The sequence below is a fragment of the Bactrocera neohumeralis genome, chromosome 5 (genome assembly GCF_024586455.1).
Source record: "Bactrocera neohumeralis isolate Rockhampton chromosome 5, APGP_CSIRO_Bneo_wtdbg2-racon-allhic-juicebox.fasta_v2, whole genome shotgun sequence".
NCBI lineage: Eukaryota > Metazoa > Arthropoda > Insecta > Diptera > Tephritidae > Bactrocera > Bactrocera neohumeralis.
Window position 1 is genome coordinate 18030735 of NC_065922.1, and position 22624 is coordinate 18053358.

General features: G+C 37.3%; 2 protein-coding genes across 20 annotated transcripts; one reads left to right on the top strand and one right to left on the bottom strand.

Moving 5' to 3' along the window:
* Positions 1–2840: 2840 nt before the first annotated feature.
* Positions 2841–6106, bottom strand: LOC126759219 (uncharacterized). The gene is made up of 3 exons (XM_050473924.1): positions 5765–6106; positions 3303–3513; positions 2841–3237 (listed from the first exon to the last, which is right to left on the bottom strand). The coding sequence occupies exons 2-3, from the start codon at positions 3427–3429 to the stop codon at positions 2912–2914; spliced, it is 453 nt and encodes a 150-aa protein (XP_050329881.1). The 5' UTR covers positions 3430–3513; positions 5765–6106; the 3' UTR covers positions 2841–2911.
* Positions 6107–18789: 12683 nt separating this feature from the next.
* LOC126758146 (uncharacterized) lies at positions 18790–21455 on the top strand. 19 transcript variants are annotated; one of them, XM_050472228.1, is made up of 5 exons: positions 18790–18895; positions 18959–19417; positions 19484–19906; positions 20033–20221; positions 20351–21455. In XM_050472228.1, the coding sequence occupies exons 1-5, from the start codon at positions 18841–18843 to the stop codon at positions 21274–21276; spliced, it is 2052 nt and encodes a 683-aa protein (XP_050328185.1). In that variant the 5' UTR covers positions 18790–18840; the 3' UTR covers positions 21277–21455. The 19 variants fall into 19 exon arrangements, with proteins under 19 accessions (XP_050328185.1, XP_050328181.1, XP_050328180.1 ...); XM_050472224.1 differs by having other exon boundaries at positions 19484–19770; positions 19831–19966; positions 20093–21455; XM_050472223.1 differs by having other exon boundaries at positions 19484–19770; positions 19831–19906; positions 20033–21455.
* The last annotated feature ends 1169 nt before the right edge of the window (positions 21456–22624 follow it).

Here is a 22624-nt window from a genome sequence, read left to right on the forward strand (position 1 = left end):
ATGATTGGTCGCGATAACGGGCGCCATTGACTGTTACGTTTTCATCGGCATCATTTTTGAAGTAATATGGGTCGATAATTCCTCCGGTTCACAAACTACACCAAAACCGTTGTTTGTTCTAGATGAAATGGCAGCTGTTGGATCTCTTCAGCTTGTTCTTCGTCCCAAATGCGGCAATTTCGCTCGTTTACATACTCATTGACCCAGAAAAGATCGCTGAACAAAATTTGGCTCGAAAACGTCGGTTTTCTTGGAACTTTTCAAGAGCCCATATAGCGAAGCGATGTCGCTTGGGAAGGTCAAGCGGCTTCAATTCTTGCACAAACTGCATTTTGTATGCTTTTAATTTAAGATCTCGATGTAAAATGCGCCAAGTCGTTCCATAAGTCAGTCCGAGCTGCTGCGAACGGCGCCGAATCGACTCTCCACAGTCTTCGATGGTACACTCTTAGCTAAGGTTGCTATATTATCTTCACTGCGTGCAGGACGTTATCTATTCCGTCGAATAAAATCCGGTAAAGAGTGTTGGATCTCAAGATGGGTGATGGTGGTGCGAATAGTGCGCTTAGTAGACCGATTATGTTGACCACAAATTGAGCGAAGCGTGCGAAACCCATTCTTTACAGAACGTGAATTTTCGTAATAACGTTGAATGATTTGTAAACACTGTTCAGAGGTTTTTCCATGATGTAATACTTGTAAACAATACTGAAAAAAATAATTGAGTATATTACATCTACTTTAATCACCCGTTATTAGCGCTATGATTTTTTCTCAGAGCTCGGATCGCTGCAAAACGTTTAACAATGCGTTGGTTCGAATTATCAAAAATCATTGGCTATTAAAAATGCTGACTATCTTCATACCCATCTCTGCATCAATCATTCCAAAAAATTGTACAGTTTATTGAGTGGGAATATAAAGGTACTTTCTTCGAGAAAAATTGACGCATTTTTGCTGTTTTTATGAATTACACATGGCCTTACCCCCGTATAAGATATTTATATGTAGGATGTAATCGAGCTTCGCCACTAGCAATATGTTGGTAAAATCCGAATGAATTGGGTGCCCTACAACTTAAAAAAGTTTTCTAGTGACTGGTGGCTTCAACAACCGCGTCATGTATATATTACGCCTTAGAAGAAGATAAAGAAAATGAGGAAGACAACAAGCAATCTCGAAAAAAAGCCAGACTTCAACAGCTAATTTCACTGATAGTCAGCAACAGATGTTGCTCAATTTTAAATAACAATTTAAGATATTCTCAACCAGCAGCCGCAAACCGAACTTTAGAGTGTGCCATATTATATTGGAATTAAATATTAGCACACAGTGTACAAATGCTTAAATAATCTTGCAGCTTGTATCTGCTACTAAGGACATCCTCGACGCAAGCAAGCAATTATCAAAATAGCAGGCGCTTTAAATACGCATTAGGAAATTAAATTTCCATTAGAAAAATTTGCATTCAATGATATTTGGGACAGATGTGGTAAGTGGGTGAGCATGAGAGCGGCAGTGGTGTGAGGAGAAACACCGCAAATATAACAGACATTCACAAAGACAGTATTCCAGCAGCTGTGTTTAAATATAGATTTGTTTATATGTAAAGTTGACATGAAATGCGAATAGCTTGTAGGCGACACACTGTGCGTGTGTTAAACTGTGTTGAATATTATTGAAATGAATTGATATATTATTCAATGCAATCCAAAGACTGTTGTCACAAGAATGCTGCGTCAAATCTCTTCCCACACACTTCTAAGTTACTGCACAGTTTGTTGTTGTCTTACGCAGAAAGTGACCTTCAGCTCGTGGGCACTGCAGATGCTGCTGTGTAATGCAAACGTAGTGTTTACTTGCTTTTGTTGTAACTTGAAGGATTTATGTTATATATCCATTTTTGTCTATGTAAGTGTGAATAACTGGAAATTAGGATGACAAGTCAAGGCACTTAAGCGATTTATAATAGCTTTGTCATTGCCATTGACACATACAAGGCAAGAGGACGCACCCACATCACAGATGCTTGGGTAGAACCTGCAGTCTCTCGTCAATGTAACCTCGCCCACCTTGTATACGCGCACTTAACTACTAATTAGGGCGGTCCGATAAATAAGGCGATTTTTGCTCAACATAGTCTCATCTTAACACGAAGCACTTGATCCACTAATGCTGCCACTTCATTAACCCGATTAAGGAATTCGATTTTCGCAGGCCTGCAAGTAGACACTGGAAGACTATAAGTATACAATAGTCTTTTCACCAATTGGGACCAATTTTTCAGCAGTTCGGCACCTAGTAGGCCCTCTAACTTGACATTATAGATCACGGTGATTAGTTTTTTTCCTCCAGTTAGTCGATGGAGATCGCACTCAAAATTATTTCCAAAGATCTGTTATTTTTACATTTCCAGCTAATAGGAAATCGTCGTTTTCTTCAAAATTCTTCAAAATTCTGCCTATATCAAGATAGGTTCTTCAAGTGAAGTCCCCCATTTCAACTGTTTCTTGATCTCTGGTGTGTTCCAAGGATTCATGTATCGACGACGGAAGAAACGCTTTCAAATTGCGCCTAAAGAGAATCGCCGGCAGCTATGTAATGGATTCACGCTTCCGCTCATTCTTTGAAGTAGTGAAGCGTTGCTCCCATCGTACCGACATCCTACTCATGACTAATACAAGTAAGTGTAAGCCTTCGCAGGATAATTAGTTTTGCTCCACATAATTGTCAAACACATGTGTAAACTTTGACAGTTTGTTTGACAGCTGGGTACTTTTCTAAGAATTTGTATGCCTCCAAAAAGGACACCCTATATTTTCATAATTCCTTTATTGCATAATTATTAATTTATTTAAAGCGTTAAATTTATTTGAATAGTGCTATGATTTCAGATCTCCTTCGAAATACCTCAACCACTGCCACCAAATCGATAAAAATTACCTATCCTTCTAGTAGCAAGATGACTTTGCATATATTGATATGGCACACTATCCGATTGGACATCATCAGATTGCACAGCGCCACCATTATTGTCGGAAACTACAGGTATTTCAGGGCTTTTCTGATTTGCGGCGTTAATCAAGTTCTCTAAATTATCTAAATCCGTTTGTCCATGTTCTTTAAGAATCATGGTGACAAGCTTCAAAGGAGCCATAATCAGCCTGTGGAGGGCAGCAGTGACTGGATTTGCAGTATCTTCAGCATTGTTGTTTGGGTTGTCGGCACAAGAAAAATCTTAAAGGTAATTTTAATCGGTTTATGTAAATTAAACATTTGAGCTAAATGATAGTGATACTCACCAATGTAGAAGATGACAATAAAGCTGAAAATGGCAAACGCTTGCCTTCGGCGACATTGCAAATGTTCGGATTGACGCAGCATTTCAAAGACTCGGTCTGTATGCAACCGCTGTGCTGCAACTGTCATTCAGCATCATTTTGAATTCCATTTATTGCTACCACTGTGACTAATACCCCATTATTTTGCAACGAATCGAATATGGATATTTTGCTGCGGTGTCATAAAATGACATAGACGAGGTAAAGCGGATGGAATGCGAGCAAATACAAATAATAATAAAAATAATTACAAATCTACTTTTAATATTATACAGGGTTCTCGCGTAGGTATGAGTCGAACATAATGATGAATAATCATTGTAACTTCATTTATGGAAATAATGTTAGTGTATCTGAGTATAACACTTGGGTTCGTGAACGATTTCTAAATAACTATATCAGGTCAGAAACTAACGCTATCGATATAATATCGAAAATGTAGAAGTCCATCAGTAACAAATCTTTCAAAATATATCGATTGGTTTTTTGATTATTTGTATCGATATATAGTGTGATGAAAATATATCAATAGTTACGTTGGGAGCTTGTTAGGTCACTGAAGAAAATTTACGCTTTTTACTACTGTGGGCAAAAAATAGTAAAGCACTATTAATATAAACTTCGAGCAAAAACCTATTCGTCGAAATATATTTTTTCTAGATTAGTACGACTGTTGGTGATATGTGTGCCAAATGTCACATCAAAATACTAGTTAGTATTTAGTATACATTAGTCTTTCTGAAGTACATAAAATGAATTCGGACATTTTTGGTATAAGTGAAATTATTCAACAAAGTAGGGCCATTAAATTCTGTGTGCGGAATTAAATTTTTGTTGCCGAAACATTCAGAATGTTGGAAAAGGTCTTCGGTGGTAATTTTTTGTCATGAGCAAGTGTTTTTGATTGTTAAAAATTATTCAAAGAGGGTTGAGAATGCGTTGATGACGAACCAAGTCCGGGACGATCATCAACATTAACTAATGTTCAGCACGTCAATAAAATATAGGAGTGGTTGCTTGAGAATCGACAATTAACAATCAAAGATCTTACTGGAATCGTTGGAGTATGGGAAGGAAGAGTTTTGAAATATTTCAAATCCATTTTGAAAGCTAATTTGGACATAAGAAAAGTGAAAACACGATTGGTTCCAAAATCATTAAAGTTTATTGATAAACAGCGTCGCATTAGCTTCAAAGACAATGCTTTCCGCCTTCCAGGATGTAAAGAACTGAAAGTCTTGGATCTATGCTTACGACCCAGAAACAGACGATCAGTCGGCCGAATATTGTGGCATATGTAGCCGTAAAACCACGTTATAGCAGGTCCAAAATCAATGTTATGTTGAGAATTTTCTTCGATTATCGAGGTGTAGGGCACTCAGATGTCCTTTCGACCGGCCAAACTGTCAACAATGAATACTATTTGAGTGTATTGCGTTGTTTGCGCGAAGCTATTCGAAAAAAGAGACGGGAATTATGGGCTGACAACTCCTTGTTTTTGCACCACGATAATGCCCGTCGTATACTGCTTGATTCTTCGTGAGTTTTTCGCCAAATTTTTAACCAATACCCTCCCGCTATCACTGTATTCGCCTGATTTAGCTCCGTCTGACTTTTGGCTTTCAGCAAACTCAAACGAGTGCTTCAGGGAAACCGCTTTGAGTCAATTGAAGACATTAACCGTGAATCACCGTGAATCGCTACGGTCATTCAACGCCGTTATATTCCGGAAATTGATTTCAACAACTGTTTCGAGATCTGTAAAAAACGTTGGCATATAAATATATTGGGACCAAGGGGATTATTGTGAGGAGGACGACATAATTTTGAAGGTTAAATTAAGAATTTTAAAATCATGAACAAAGTCTAACTATTTATTTCTCATAGTAGTATATAATATTAATAACCCTCTACATACATCTTCTCTAAGTTTTCTCCTTTTTGTTACTAATAACTAGAGGCGGATAGGCGTTAGTAACGATGGCTTAGGCATGAAGGGCAGAGAGAAAGACATGAGTGAAACGCTTCTTCACTACTTTTGTTGGGCCTAGTTGTCTTAGATATCTAGGAGCTTCGCAGTTCAAAAGACCAGACGATGTATCAAAATTAGTTTTCAAGTCTCTTTTAAACAACTTGACGTCTCATATGATGAATTATTCAGTTCGAATTCAACTTAACCTTCATGTAGGACTACAAAGGACTAGTAAGCTTCTTTACGTATAAGCTAACTAATCCTACTATTAACTATGAGAGGGGCTAAACTGTGAACTCGAAGTTTTTCTAACAATTCCGAGTTTTTCCTATTGGGTGCTCCGAATATCAAACAAATAAATTTTACTTTTGTTTTGTTCATTACTTTTATGGTTTTTCCACAAAAGTAGTAATAATAGTAATTCCACTTCCAAGCCTCTTTTTGTACTTACTATAAATTATAAGTTATTTAAAAGCTATAAATAATGCAGTGCTGTCATCTCAAGTGCCAAAGACTACAGCAAGTACATTCGTCACTTTAGTAAGACCCTCAGTGATGAGCGCAATTGTCTTGTCGATCATAAATGTGCGAAAACTAACACTTCATTTAATTAATATGCAATTTAAAGTAATTGTTTCTAGATATTCAAGTTTTTTTTGATCGCCTGTCGATGGAATGATTTATTTCCTCAACCACTTTTTATGTACTTTACTACACTGAGCTTCGATTTGAAGTTGAGAAGGAAAAGTTAAAGGTATATTTACGGTTTTTTATATTAATATCCATATCTTTTATCTACCAGAACAGTTGTTCCTAAATGATTTTCTAATACCTTAAATACAAATTTCAAAAATACCGAAAGTTTCTGTTTCGAGTATGAGAGGATAATTATTACTTCAGCTCATTTTTCTGCACTCTCAAAATAATTCTAAATTAGTCCTAAACTTGTCACTGTCTACTTAAGAACTGGTCTCGTAATGTTTCAAACTTGTTCTGACAGCCTATGCTAAATAAAAACTAACCTTTGGTAGCATAAAAATAGCTCTGAACTAGTTCCAAATAGAATCTACTTTTCCATAGGATCAAAATAAAGATATGTGTCTGAATGAGCAAAAAAACTTTTAATTATAGTTTGAACAAGATATTTCAAGGTTGCCACTAAGTTTGTAACACCCAGAAGGAAACATCGAATACCCTATAAGGTGTATTTATGTATAAATGATCAGTGTGACCAACTGGACTGATTCAGCTATCTCCGTCTGTCTGTCGATCCGTTGGTTTTTATGCGTACGTGAACTAGTTCCTCAGCTTTTGAGATATCGATCACACAGCATTTTCTCCACAAAAAGGTTCTCAATTGTCGGATTATTTCGATAGTCTTGCTACTACTAAGTAAAATTTGTAAATCATTTTTTATAGTGAAATGAAAAAAAACACGGGGCTTTAAAATTTTTACTCTACATCTATTAGGTCTTTAGCTGTAATTTCGAATTTTTTTCAAGTAAAAATATTTCGTTGAGGGGTTGCATGGTTTAACGGGTTAACAGGTTTCAACAAATTTAATTTTTTTTATTGGTTTATTAAATTTGACCACACCTCTAGAATATTGTGCCAATAGTTTCGGTTACAGCCTTGAGAACTTGTGCGCCGATCTTCATGAAGTTTGAGATACAATTCTTAAAAACTTGAAGGAACGATTTTTTTCTATTACAACTATTTGAGAAAAAAATGTCGCGAAATGTCACTGATATGTTCATTTTTATGTAAAAATGTCTGCGAAAAATACAAGTTTTAGTTTTTTTTTCTTCATCCAAGTTCTAAGTTAAGGTTTTAACTAAAACCCCTTTATTTTATCACTTTACTTTCATGAAACTGAGAAGTAAATATTTTTGTATGTTTTAAAACTTAAAACTCAACATTTCATGTTTTTTTCGATCACTTTTTTATGGTTCAATATTTGAATATCGTAGTTTGGGCGATAGCCACATTTATATTTAAATCTACCATTAAATATTTAAAGCAATCTATAGAACCATTTTTGAGAAACGCCAGTTTAAAAAATTTTGTTTCGAGAATAATGTGTTTAAAAACTGTGATGTGTAGGTCACGCGCTCTGAAGGCCTTACTTTCTCACTTCTGTAAGTTATTTACACTCAATTTAAAAAATTTGCCTTACCAGCATGTTATATAAGTGCTCTAGATTGGATTTATGCAAACAAAAAGTCGAGTTTGCCACAAGGGAGGATAACTCCCTTAAGACGTCTAACTCGTATATATTATTTTCGAATAGAAAAATCTGATTCTGTATTCTGAATATTTTATCTTCTTAAAGCTACCAAAATGAGCACCAGAGCTACTAAATTAAAAAGCCTGCCTTGAAACACGCGAAGCGATCTAACAGTTCTATAAAGACTTTGGAATATTATTTTTTCCACTTTCAGTTATTTAGTTCCGTTTCCTTTCCAACTAAACATGTGAAATTTCCGCGAAAGTTTCTGTAGAATATTCAATATTCAAATCTAACAGCGAACTGTATTCATTTGTTTATGTTTATGTGATCAGAGTGATGTCTTATCTGATTTAGCTAATTGAGGCGAGTGCAATGCAAATGCAAAGCACGCTTTTTGAAGTATCGCTGTGTGGTAATCTTCGAAGAGCGCAGAGACGTCACAACGCTAATTACCCCACACGTTGCCAAGCAAGCTACCAACCAGGTAAATGCACATGCGAGTCGAGTATAACACTATATTTGTTGGTGTTATAAGAGGTTATCAATTTGTACGAATTGCTTGCTATACATACAGCAACTACACATGTTTATATATGTATATGGATATTGATATTATACTTGTACAATTATTTGTTTGCCTGCTCATGTTCTTATGAGTGGAAATAGTGCTTATACTAAGTACGATTATGAGGCTTATTGCCGGATGCTAATTGATCTGTGAATACTTGTTATGGCGAATTAGCGTATTTTGCATTAGAATATAAATATTTTGATTTTTGTTTTTGAAATTTTTGGATTTTCCATTTTCATTGTAAATCACTGGGGAAGCACAAGTTTTGTTATTTGAAAATAGAAAATAATAATTTTTCGATCGATGGCGTCACTTAACAATTTACAGCTCACTTAACCGTCTAGCCGAATATATTCAACAAATACTAATTCTAATTTAAATCTCACATTAATTACTTGCTTAATCAAAAGTCAGCTTCCCTATCCATATTGTCTCCGAATTCTGTGAATTCACTTGCCTTTGCAATTCGCCACAGGTATTCCCGTTTGAAATTGAATAATATTTCCGATTCAATACTAATTTAATTCCAATGCATACCTTAAGTACAATAATTACGGCGATAATCGTTGGTTTCCATAATTTAATTATATGCAAAAAATATTTATTATTTTTTAATTGCGCCTTTGGGGTTAAGTTTTGTAATTTAATATGCGGTAAAACTGAAAGTATGGTATTATTGCCACTAACAACGAATTATGAAGCTTTTGTCATTTAAGGTATGAAAAATAACCTAATATTATAGTTATGTGGCAGAAAAAGTCGTGATATTTTGAAATACTTAATTTTTTTTTCTTTTAAAGGTAATATTGCCAATTTTTGGGAAATTAGAACTCGATAAATGAAGAATAGAATAGCTAGAATTAATCAAAAATGAAAGACCAAAAATGTAAAAGCAAATTTTTGTTTAATTCTAGCTATTCTATACATATGTACATTCGACTTCTAAATGAGTTTCAAAGTTGTTAAAAATAAGTTTATTTTGGAGTAGATTAGTTGGAAAAAAAATTCAGTAGAAATATTTAGCTCCGTTTGACATGTTTTTAAAATGCCGATTTCTTTTCGTGTTTTTATGGTTTCGGCTCGTTTTTGTGGGATCGGAATTCCCTCGATCAAGCATATCCCAAGAGACTTGTTTACAGTATTCGTTTTGAAAAAAAGTAGCTTTATCGGGGCGAGTTGAGCAAAAACGCGTTTCATATCCAACGTATTCACCAAAATCATTCGAACGTACTCGCTCTTTTGCCATCACTCTAACAATTGTCTGAAGAGTTTCGAACACCATAGCAATCGCTTCTTCAACTGAATCACAGTAAGCTCTTTCCAACATTCGTAACGACTCCGCACACGATATTTGGTATATCGACTTGACAGATCGCGATCATATTTGGCATAGAAATTAAGAAAGCCCTGACAATTTAGCAAAATATAAAATATGGAGCAAACTACGCCCAATACGGGAAATTGTAAATTTCCGGGTTCTTTTTTGTCAGAATATATTTGAGACACAAACCACATAGTGGACTTGATACGAAAAGGCGGATCACAAAGCTCTAAGTAAATTTAAAATTTACTCCAAAACTCCTTCCGGATATTCTAAGCAGTCCAAATAAACCTTCTTTGGATTGAAAATAGTTTCTGAGTTCGCTGACTTACTGCGAGAACATCGACTTCATGCGTTAAAACTAAGAATGCGAATCGAGTCGATAAAAAATTTTCAAGATTGGAACAACCCTTTTTTATCTTCGTATGAAGTTTGATTGAACGAGTTTCCTAGAAATTTTGTGTTGCCAAAGAAATCCTAATCATTGAAAATATATTGAGTGAGGGTCGCGAAGTCATCGAAAAACACCTCTCTTAAAGACGATGACATCGAAAAAGTTAAAGTAAACAGTCGTGTTTACATCGCACAGGATCAGAGCATCGTAATATCCCTTATTGATCCACTCAACATGATAGAGTTAAGCTTTTGGTATAAAGAATATACTGAATGCTAGACTCGCTTCTAAAACCTGAATCTATAGCGAAAAAAAGAGATTTTAAAAAGTTATATCAACCTTGTATTGGAAAAATTAAATAAGAGCTCTCAAACTTTTTTTATATTAATAATAAAGATTTTTGTAAGCGGTCATATTACTTTATCCACCACTGTTTCATATGAGAAAAGCAATTAAACACTTATATTATACAATTGTTTCATAATTTCGCGTATCGTACTGAAATTATACAGTTTTATGACTAGTCAATTTTTCAATTACACCCACCATCAGATGGGATTACATAACAGAATTTTAAATTATATGTGCTTATTTAGAAGGTTTGGTTTGTCATGAACATGTACTTGTAGAAGGTTGAAACAATATTGGAGGGATCACTAAGGGGGGAAAGTGTTGACAAACATTAAACAAGGTTGGTTAGGATTTTTATTTTCAATTAATTATAATTCACATAATAACTATTTTTTAATAAATGTTATGCGTGTTCAACCTTTCGTTGATGATTTTTTGAAATTAATGGTGTTTTTTATTAACTCCAAAAAAAGTGCGGTTCAAAATTGGTTCGAAGCGTCATAAGTAACAAATTGAATAAAGATAACGGTTGGCATTTTGTGGATATTTTAATCACGCTATTCTGTTTTTTGAAGAGCGGACGAATTTAGTGAAGCAAGTTTCATCAAAATCGATCCAGTTGTTCTTCAGTTATAACTACTAATGTAACTTTTTTCATTTATTTAAGTTAAGACTACAAAGACTTATGTTTAATATTTTGAAATTTAATATATCTCTTATTACTCCTTAAGCATTCTGATGTTTCCATTATAATACCTTTTCTTTTTTTCACACTTTTGCAATTTAATCTTCTTTGTTTTTTTGATCGAAAACAATTATTTATCGCCGAGAACACGAAAACTGGTTTTCGTACTCAAAACGATTTGCACAAACACGATTTTTGCTACTTTATTTGTGTGGCTAGATATTGTATAATTTTTTGTATCGCCATATTCTTTAATTACCTATCAATTTGTTTATGTAATCTTCTCGTATTGAAAAATATTACAATTTAAAGGCAATAAAATTAAACGAAGGTAATTTATTAAAAGAAATAATATTTTAGCGCCTACCGTAGCTTATTTGTTGTTTGCTATTAATCTGTTGAGTGCTAAAAACTCTTGTTCCAAATAAAATTTATGATAATTAATTCAAAATAGACTACCAATTGGAAGAAAACTATGCCAATGACCGACTGAACTTCTTAATATTGAAACAGTTCTTTTTGTTTTTATTTTTTTCCCCATTTCAAAGAAATACAATTTTGCGTTTGATTTTATGCTTTCTTTGCCCACTTTAACCCCAATCTTTGCTATTTTTTTCAAAGTGGATTTCTTGCCGATCAATGCTCATATTCATCTATGAGATAGATGGATTTGATAGACTTTTTGTAGACTTCATTATGTTTCTCTTCATCTGTTGCTATTGTTTAGTGACATAAAACATAATCCATTATTTTTAAGTAATATTTTAAATTGAAAATTCGTAACGAAATAAAAAACCAGATTCGGTCCAGTTACGTAGATCCAAATTAATTAATCATTTCATATCTCCTCCGTAGATATCAGAGCTTCGAGAGAGGAAAGGATCACAAAGAGTTTAATCAGCTCGTGCTCAGCGATATAGGATGGTGCACACATTTGGGTGAACTGTCACATTTTGAGTGTTGATAATCCACAAAACATTGTTGAAACGCCATCAAAGCGTCATTGTTTGGCGGGCACACTCTGAGTGTTGATAATCCACAAACATTGTTGAAACGCCATCAAAGCGTCATTGTTTGGCGGGCTCTATGGGTAGAAAGAATCATTGATCGATAGTTCTTCAAAAATGATTCCGGCAATAATATTACAGACAATGAAGAATGCTATAAAGCCATGATTAATAGTTTTTTTCAATTAGAAGATACTGATGTGGATGACATTTGGTTCCAATAAAATGCCATTACATGCCATACAGCCCACGAAACAATAAATTTATTGAAGAACAATTTTGGTGAGCTCAGTATCTCGAGCGATGGGTCTGTGGTGTGGCCTCCAAGACTGTGCGATTTAACATCTTGGACTATTTTTTGTGGAGTTATGTGAAGTCTTTTGACTACGCAGATAAATTTGAGACGATTGACGCCTTGGAAGAAAATTTTGCTGCAAAAACTAGACGAAAGTTGTACCATCCGTCTTGAAATTGTTGGAGCCAGCCCTGCCGGTCACTTGTTCGAAACCATTTTTAAATCGTAATTGCAAAACCTTTTCTTTGTAATAAAGTTAAATTCTTGGCCATAACAATATATCAAAGCGTTTTTTCTTCTTGAAAACAACATGTCTAAAAAAAAGAAAAGTAAAAGTCATTTTTTATTAGTGCAAAAGTTATATATTTTTGACGAATAAGGTGAAAAAGTGCTTGTAGCAAAAGTAATTATGAAACCTATAGATATTAATACGTTTTTAAATAGTAGAACCTGAATTACATTTGGGGATCACCATAAAGTCTTCTGACGTTTATCTTGTTTTATTACTACTTTTCTTCCAAGAAATGGAAATATTAAATATGATGTCTGCACAAGAGTATACCCAGCAAGAAATAAGCATGCATTCAAAAATTTTTGGAGTTGTCTACTTTGTTAGGACACTATGGTACTTCATTTTGATTTGTTTTAATTTAAAAAAATTTAACATTTAAGTGATGTTCATAATGCAGTATAATCACATCTAAATATATTTTTTTTGGTTAATAGCTATTCGCAAATATATGTATTTTATATGGGGTCTATTAATATCTCTAGCTTTAATAGTATTTTTCGGGATGATTCTAATGATACATTGTGGTAGTCTGTATATTATCAAGTTCCCTTTCTTTTCAATACTTTTTACTACCAATCCTAACCTAAAATCCGTTTCTGTTGGATTCCCAATAATCTTGGTAAAAAAATATTTTTTCACTTAATAAAATCCCCAGTAGATAAAAATAAAAGTCATAAACAATGAAACACGAAAAGTAATTTAGTAAAATTCTACCAAAGTTATGCCCGTTGTTTCGCCTAAATTGTTTCGCTGGCGTGCGAGCGTCACATCCAGTTAGTGCGAACAATCGAAGCACTAGTCGGTAGCGCAGAGCAAAGAATAGATGCTGTTAAAAGCGTATAAAAAGTATATTGGAGAAAACAAGCAATAAGCTATAAAAAATTTACTATGTCGTATATTGTATTTTGTGCGGCTTGTTTACTAATGTCCATTTAAGCGTGAATTATGTCTGCAATTTTATGGCGATTCGGTTAATGAAGAGATAAAACAAAAGAATCTTGTTTCAATAAAAAAATTATAATAAATAAAAAAAAATCAAAAACTGTTCCAAGAATTAAGAACGCTATTTAATGGAAGTCATCATTCATCGTTCATGTTTTCTCTTCTGGTTATGAAAATCAAATAGATAACCAATTTAATAATTAATCATTTGAAATTCGTTTATTTTATTTGTTTACTTGGTTTTGGTTTTCCTACTATTATTTGTGGTTTAAAAACTCATAGGTGGTCGGTCACTTTTTATGTTGAGAATTTTAACCACCTTTCTCTGTTTAATACGATGTTTTTGTCATAATCAAAGCCAAAGAGAGAGAGAGCGAAATATAAATATATAAACTGTAAGGTATGTACGAGAGATCTTTGTGTATGATTTCAGAGAAAAGTCTTTTAAATAGAAAAGTATGTTATTCAGTTCTGTTCTCAAGAGGGTAAGCTTTGAGTTGAATTTCATCCGGATGTCTAGAGATAGACAATAACTATTATAAATTAGCTGAAAGGATCACAATGAGAACTCCCACAACAGCCGCTTCTACGCGCCAGAATTTACCCAGATTTTATCCGACCAAGGACTGTTATTTTGGAGATCTAACCCCGTTTAGATCGGTAAGTCTTACTTTAAATTTGTCGCCAAAAGGCTCCACATAAACTCCACCTCGGTCAGGTGTAATACATGCAACGCATGGAGTCATTTTAAGACCTGCTTTGGCTTAAAACACCATACAATATCGTCTTATCGATAGCTTAAATAGACTTTATTTCTGTAATCCATCTCTGCTGAAAGAATCGCGATACTCCGTCCTAATTTCCCAGCTAAAGCTGCTTTTAGCTAAGTAGCGCGACACCTTACGCCATGCCGATCCCTGTGGTGCTCGAATAATGGATCTCAATTTGGAGATCCGGAAAAAAGTAAACCAATACAAGCGGATAAAAAGAATACTTGAAATCCTGTGACCTCCCCACCGGTGTGAGTAAGATTTGGACTACTGTCAAGGATTTGTCATCAACAAGTCGTCCAAATCGTCCAAATCCATTTCCCTAATGAAACCAATATGCTGATGACAAAGCAAGCCGCACCGTGTCATAAATAAGTGAAAGCGATGGCAAAAATCCATGGCAAATGGACCTCGAATTGCCTTTGCATCTACCGTATTCTTGAGATCTGGCCCCGTGACAATTTTCTGTTCTCAGATTTCAAAAGAATGCCCGCTTCGTCCAATGAAGAGGTGATCGACGAAACTGCGGTCTATTTCGAAGAAAAAGAAAAATCCCAGTACACAAATTATATCGAAAAGTTGGAATGTCGCTTAATAAGTGCAGCAACTCCAAAGGAAACCACGTTAAATAAAAAAAAAGAATTTTGCAAAAAAAAATGTCATTTACAGTGGTAGGCCGGGAACTTTCGAAATGACCTGTTATCGACTTATATGCTAATATATAGTATGTTGTACATTTAAAGTCTAAGGAAGGTTTAGCTTAATTGAAACCAACTTTGGAATGCTTTACTTTAAATATTTTTTGATTCAACGGAACGGTGTGAGAGATCTATGGTTTGGCTTAAAGCTCTCGGTACCAAAACCATAAGTATAAAAGTCATAATTATAGATCGATGATCGATTTTGCTCTGTAGTTAAATTAAATATCCGCACTGAATTTAGTTGATGTGGTTTGACTGGTTCGTAGGTTTTGTGCTTTAAACACAGAGCACGACCACTCCCACTTTTCGAAAATTTGCAAGTCGTCTCCGTTGCTTACTCTGATAACTTCCAGCACAAACTTGAAGTCAGATAAGCAAAACAGTTGAGATTAATTTGAATAAAATTACACAAAATTCCTATTGGCACTTGATAGAATAGACTGTAGGAACATGTTCGGAATACTAACCGGTCACTGTCTGGTGGCCACACATGCCCGCATAATGGGGTTGACAGATCGTGAAGAGTGCAGGAAACGTTTAGAGCAATGCACCAGAGAAACAATGGAACATCTCTTGTGCACTTGTCCCGCATTGGCACGACTACGCTGTAAGCATCTGGGGTTACCATGGTATGGTACACTGGAGGAGGTATCGATAGTGAGGCCACTATAAAGATGACTATTCCTCATAGACCTAGCAACTGAACTCAATATACATATATGCGTGCCTCATTGGCCTATCCTAACATAATACTAAGTATGAATAAAATCGTTATTTAGGCGTGACAGCGGCTCGACGAAGTCCACATTATAGGAACTTTGCTCTAAGTTACTAGACAAAAATTATGAAAAAGTTAACCAAAATTTATGGAAATGAAATGAGCCTGCTTAAATTTTTCAAACAATAGATTTTTTATAGAAATTTCGGAATTCATGTCCATTAATTTATTAAATCCTAACACAAGTTCTATTTAAATTAGCCATGATTTCAAAAAAATTTTACTCACAATATTCTCTTGAAACCACGAAACATAGCTTTAAGAACGTGACTGTCTACCATAAAAAATATTTAATATTCATAGAAAAAACAGTGAAAATAATCAAAAATTTAATGCCTTCATTTTGATTTAAATTAAACAAGTTGAATACCTGGGAAATCCATTAATTTAGAAATTACAAATAAGCATTCAAATCATATCGATGTCTCAATAAGCTTTTATAATAAAGTGATTTGTCAAAATCTTAGTTCTTTTTTGGCGAACACGTTCATTGTCACAAACGTATGTGAAACGATATACCTACATATAAGTAGTTATGTATACCTAAACCAATGACGATGATTAATCAAAAGTCACTACGTCACTGATAGCAGCAACAATAGCAGAGGGTGAGCTGGTAAAACCGGCTGAACAATATTTTCTAGGCACGCAATAAAGCGGTGAGAATGTTTTGCATTCACATATGATCGCTAATAAAGCATATAAATCTACATATATGTAGGTATATGCTTCAGAGAGTAATACTGACAGAGCACAGGCCCACAAAAGTAAAAAAACCGTGATTGATCGGCGAGGTCCAATGTCAGCAGTAAATATATATTCATTACTAAAACAAATAAGTTTGAAATTTTGATAAAAAAATTTGGTCTCAGGTTTCCAACAGCTTCTGTCGGAGGAACCAAACCTTTTGAGATATTATTATTTTCACCCGCGATTCTACATTTGTAGATTTCTGGCTATGTTTCTGTAGATAAATGAATTTGTTTGTATTTTTTATGACTTGTAATTCAATATCATATGTAGAAGTATTGTTATCTGTATGTATGTGTGCATTTTGCCGGTTATAAAATTTCTATTTTTGTTTCCACTTCTTCTTAATTGTTTTTATTTTGTTAATTTCGTAGCGTAATTTGTTGATGTTGAAAGTGGCATCTGGTTCGGTGTCGTTAAATTTCATATGGAATAAAAAATCGAGAAAACCTGTTTCGCATACAAATTACGAGCGCTCGCTGTCATTACGAATAGGTTATGGGACGCATGCGCTACAAAAAAGTGGATGACTACTTCGATTCTACAAAGTGTAGAGAGAGGAACGACGGCTTTTTTTATATAAAATTTATACTTTTATTACTGAGGAGATGATTGTTAAGGAGTTAAGATAATTTTTTTCTGCTTACCTTAGTTCCTTCAAAACCTGGTATAACACAAGGTTTGGAACACGGCTAACACAAAAATTTCAAAACCTGGAATAACACAAGGTTTGGAACAAAACAAAAATTCGAAAGAAAGAAAAAAACGTTGACTTCACGCTTCAGACATTCCAGAATTTCCGTGGAAGTACTTTTATCGTTCAGTTTGTATGACAGCTATATGATATAGTGGCTCAATCTGAACAATTTGAGCGGAGATTGCACCGCTTTTTGTACAATATTCCCAGTCAAACATCTTGAAGATATCTTGCCAAACGAAAAAGTTGGCCATACAAGCACTTCATTGCGATTGTTCAGTTTGTATGACAGCTGGATGCTATAGTGATCTGATCTCGGCGATTTTTGCAAATGGCGATTATTTCAGATCATTTCAGAATGATATTTCAAAAACTGATGGAATAGTTTGCGTATATAAATAAGATGTGACTACATCGATTAAGCTGATAGTCATTTATATATAGTATGTATGATTTACATTTTAAAGGGTGTCCGGCGTTTCCTTCTGGGTGTTACAAAATTCATAGCAAACTTAATATACCAAAAGCCCTCTTTTAGGCCTTTAGGAAAGATGTATAGTAACTAAGTTACATTGTAAGGCTCATCACAGAACATTTATCTCTGAGGTCATTTAGAATAAGAGGAAACCATAGTATGTACAAGGTTATAGAAACATTTGAGCATTTGCTCTGCGTCTGCTGGATTGAGACGAATATCAACTATATACATATAAATATATAAGAAGGTTTCTGTTTTATGAAGAAAATTGTTCTTTTATCACTGATAAGCTTTTTCTGCGGAGTTGGGAGATCTGTTTGAACTGTTTTTATTACTTAGGATTGGGTTTCAATCAGGTGATATCTACGGAAAGTCGTATATTCTTCCAATATTTAATTAAGTCCGTTGAAAGGATCGCAATGAGAAAAGAAACTTGAGCACGAATGAGATCGACAGCCAATGAAATACTAGAAATATACTGATTGAGGCAGTGTCTTACAGAATTATGAACCGAGGGACCAATTTCGACTTGAACTATCAACTAACAGAAACAAAGACTTTGTCTTCAAAGTAAAAGATAGACTAGAGCTAGAGTTCTCACGACATGACGGAAAAAATCTATGTAGTCAATAATTACACTCATCTCGGTTTCTAATAATCCAACATTATCAACCATAGAGAAAATTCATAATATGATGACTTCCTGTAATATACTGCAAAAGAAACTTCTGTGGATTGCTTTAAAATTATATAACAATAACATTAACTCCAAATTTTTCAAAGAATTATCACATCTCAAAAACTACAAATCAAAAATCTCACAACTTATCTATTAAAACCGAATGTAGAGTGCATCAAGAAAGAAAACAAAAAGTAAGAAAGCGCAATCGTTGATTGGGAGAAGAACAATTTCGCACAGCTGAATTTCATGCCTCAATAATATGTAAAGTGAGCACATCGACTGGTTGACGGGGATTGAGGTTTCCCCCAAACGTGCTGTTTACACTGATATACATAAATATAGGTTTGTACATGCACAAGTAAGTTGAATGCTATTATGAGTGTATTATCGGTTAATCCACGATCAAGACTTTTTATTCGCATTGCGCTTTAGCGGGGCAAGGGGGTAGACAGTGATGAAACTAAAGTTTTTGCACTGCTCGCTGAACGTTGTCTTTTGTAGCAGCGGTATTTTAATTGGCGCCTAGAATGGGTTCTATATAAGCGCATCTGCGGGTATTGAGCGCAACATTTGAGTTCTGATCATGCGAGCGTTTACAGTGTTTAGTTTGTTAGCAGTTTCACTGGCCTTGAGCAACGGTAAGGATGACGGAGTGAGTTTAGTTTAGAGTATGTTCACGAAGTTTGTCATTTCTTTTGCAGGCTATGGAGTATCACATAGCGGTGGAGGGTCCGGTGGACTAGGTTTAGGTCTTGGTCTTGATATTGGTGGTAAAGGTGGCCTTTTGGGTCTTGGCTTAGGAGGTGGCGCGAGTTTGAGTTCGGCATCCGCTAATGCGGCAAGCAGTTCCGGTTCCGGTTCAGGTTATGGTGGCAGCGGTTATGGTGGAAGTGGAGCCGGTGGCGCAAGTGCTGGTGGTTCTGCGTCGAGCGGGCTTGGACTGGGTCTAGGCCTTGGCGCTGGTCTGGGTGGCAGTGGTGGTGCTGGAGGTGGCTTTGATGGAGGTGCTGGCGGTTCAGGCGGCGCTGGTGGTTATGGCGGCGGTAAAGGCGCATCTGGTGGATACGGTTCATCTGGTGCCTCTGCTGGTAGTTCAGCCAGTGCTGGCGCAGGCGGCGGCGCAGGTGGTGGATTTGATGGAGGCCTTGGCGGTGGACTCGGTGGCGGTTCAGGCGGCGCTGGTGGTTTTGGCGGCGGTAAAGGTGGTGCTGGAGGACAAGGTTCAGCTGGTGGTTCAGCAAATGCTGGCGCCGGAGGTGGATTTGATGGAGGCCTTGGCGGTGGACTCGGTGTCGGTTCAGGCGGCGCTGGTGGTTTTGGCGGCGGTAAAGGTGGTGCCGGAGGATATGGTTCAGCTGGTGGGTCCGCTGGTGGTTCAGCCGGTGCTGGAGGCTTTGGAAGTGGACTAGGTGGTGGTGCTGGCGGTTCAGGCAGTGCTGGCGGTTATGGTGGCGGCAAAGGCAATGCCGGTGGATATGGTTCAGCTGGCGGATCCGCTGGTGGCTCAGCCGGTTCAGGCGCCGGTGGTGGTTTTGATGGAGGTTTCGGAGGTCGACCTGGAGGTTTTGGCGGCGGTCAAGGTAGCGCCGGCGGACATGGATCAGCATCGGCCGGTGGTTCGGCTAACTCTGGTGCTGGAGGTTTTGGAGGTGGACTTGGTGGTGGCTCTGGCGGTGCAGGAACCGGTGGTGGTTATGGCGGCGGTAAAGGTGGTGCCGGTGGACAAGGTTCAGCCGGTTCCGGCGCTGGAGGCGGATTTGACGGAGGATTTGGAGGTGGACTTGGTGGTGGCTCTGGCAATGAAGGAGGCGCTGGTGGTTTTGGCGGCGGTAAAGGTGGTTCCGGAGGACATGGTTCAGCTGGTGGTTCTGCCAATGCTGGCGCCGGAGGTGGATTTGATGGAGGCCTTGGCGGTGGACTCGGTGTCGGTTCAGGCGGCGCTGGTGGTTTTGGCGGCGGTAAAGGTGGTGCCGGAGGATATGGTTCAGCTGGTGGGTCCGCTGGTGGTTCAGCCGGTGCTGGAGGCTTTGGAAGTGGACTAGGTGGTGGTGCTGGCGGTTCAGGCAGTGCTGGCGGTTATGGTGGCGGCAAAGGCAATGCCGGTGGATATGGTTCAGCTGGCGGATCCGCTGGTGGCTCAGCCGGTTCCGGCGCAGGTGGTGGTTTTGATGGAGGTTTCGGAGGTGGATCTGGAGGTTTTGGCGGCGGTCAAGGTAGCGCCGGCGGACATGGATCAGCATCTGCCGGTAGCTCGGCTAACTCTGGCGCCGGAGCTTTCGGAGGCGGACTTAGTGGTGGCTCTGGCGGTGCAGGAACCGGTGGTGGTTATGGCGGCGGTAAAGGTGGTGCCGGAGGACAGGGTTCAGCTGGTGGTCCTGCCGGTGCCGGCGCTGGAGGCGGATTTGACGGAGGCTTTGGAGGTGGATTAGGTGGAGGAGCTGGTGGTGCTGGAGGTTTCGGTGGTGGAAAAGGTGGAGCTGGAGGACAAGGTTCAGCATCAGCAGGTGGCTCTGCTGGAAGTGGATTTGGTGCCGGTGGAGCCGGTGGTTATGGCGGCGGTAAAGGCGGTGCTGGTGGATTTGGATCTGCAGGCTCCGGCGGAGGTGCCGGTTTCGATGGCGGCTTTGGTGGTAGTGCTGGCGGCCAAGGTGGCGGTCACGGCCATAGAAAACACGGACAACATGGTCATGGCGCCGGCGGTCCTGGTTTAGGTCTCGGTCTTGGTCTTGGCCTAGGTGGAGGTTTTGCCGGACCTGGCAGTTTCGGTGGCTCCGGCGGTTTTGGTGGCGGTAGTGCTGGTGGCGCCGGCGGCAGTGGTGCCGGAGGTTTTGGCGGCAGTGGTGCTGGAGGTGCCGGTGGCTATGGCGCTGGTGGTCGTGGTGGTGCAGGTGGTTATGGCGGCAGTGGAGGCTATGGTGGTGCAAGTAGTTCTGCTCATTCGTCAGCATCGTCGTCAGCATCAGCTTCAGCGTCGGCATCAGCATCGTCAGGTTCCTTCAAAACAGGATATGGCCGATAAGCAACACTTAGCTTTCCCATTTACTCGCATATAAGTACTACATAAGTTTTTTAGAAAAGCAGAGATTTTTTGTGTTCTATTATAAGTAGAAATAGCATTATAAATTCGTATTGTGATTGAGAAGTAAACGAAACAAATGAAATAATTTTCAATAAAGTAATTTTTAACGACTTTTAAAACCGGTTTGTCTGTATGCAAATATCAAAATTGCTGATTACGAAATATTGAGTTATGGCAATTATTGCAGTGTATAGTAATTTTGTGAGGTGATTAAGATGTTTTCAATGAGAGGAAAACATTTTTTTTTTTGTAATACCATTACACAAGTGAAAATTAATTAACTTAAACATGACCGAATATTATAAATGATTTTTTTTTATCAAAACCATAAAATATAAGTATAAACTGCGATCCATGAAGATAGCTTCAGTAGTAATTTAAGGTGTTACATGGAGGAAAGCATTGGAAATCTCTCTGATAATATTTATATCAAATTACCTCTTTCTCCTGAATAGGTTATATGTATTCGGTTTGTGACGAAGTTTGACAGCCAGAAGGAATCGTTGGTATATCGATAAATGATCAGCCGTTTGTACACGTCCTTATATCTGTGTATAAGAAAACTACTCCGTTAGTTCTCCCCAAGAATCTGTTCAGAATATAGTTGGTGTATAAACTGACCGATCAATATCAAGTCCTTGTTTGTAAAACTTATTTAACGGGTTTTTCAATAGGAACGCTACAAAAGTAGACCAATAGGAACAGCAATCGACGCCATATTCTTTACCGCTCTTTTAATATTTCTCTTCAGCAGGGTTTGTCATTTCATCATGAAAAGATTTAAGGTCCAACAACGAGTCGAAATTATTAAAAATTACTGAAAACTTACAAAAAGATTTAAGGTCCAATGGTCAATCTCTCGAGCATCGAAAAATTATTACAAAAAAATTAGACAAAGACTGAAAAATTACAAAGCGTTGGGCATCTCTGTGACGTCGTTGTGACTAATTTTTCGAAAAGATCTTGGCATACATCCTTACAGGATCAAACTGAGGCAAGAACTGAAGCAGCTTGACGACCAGAATCCTCGTATGTTCGTGAATTGGGCTGAACAACAACTTGAAAATGAACCGGATTTTCATCGATAAATTATCTTCAGCGATGATACGCGTACTACATAAGTCACCATTGCATCCGAAAAAAATTACGGCTTGATGCAGGGCCGTACTTCTTTCGTGATGATCAAGACCAGCACGTTAATGTGCATGGGAACCGCTATCGCTCAATGTTAACCGAATATTTTTGGCTCGAATTGGATGATATGGACTTGGACAATATGTGGTTCCAA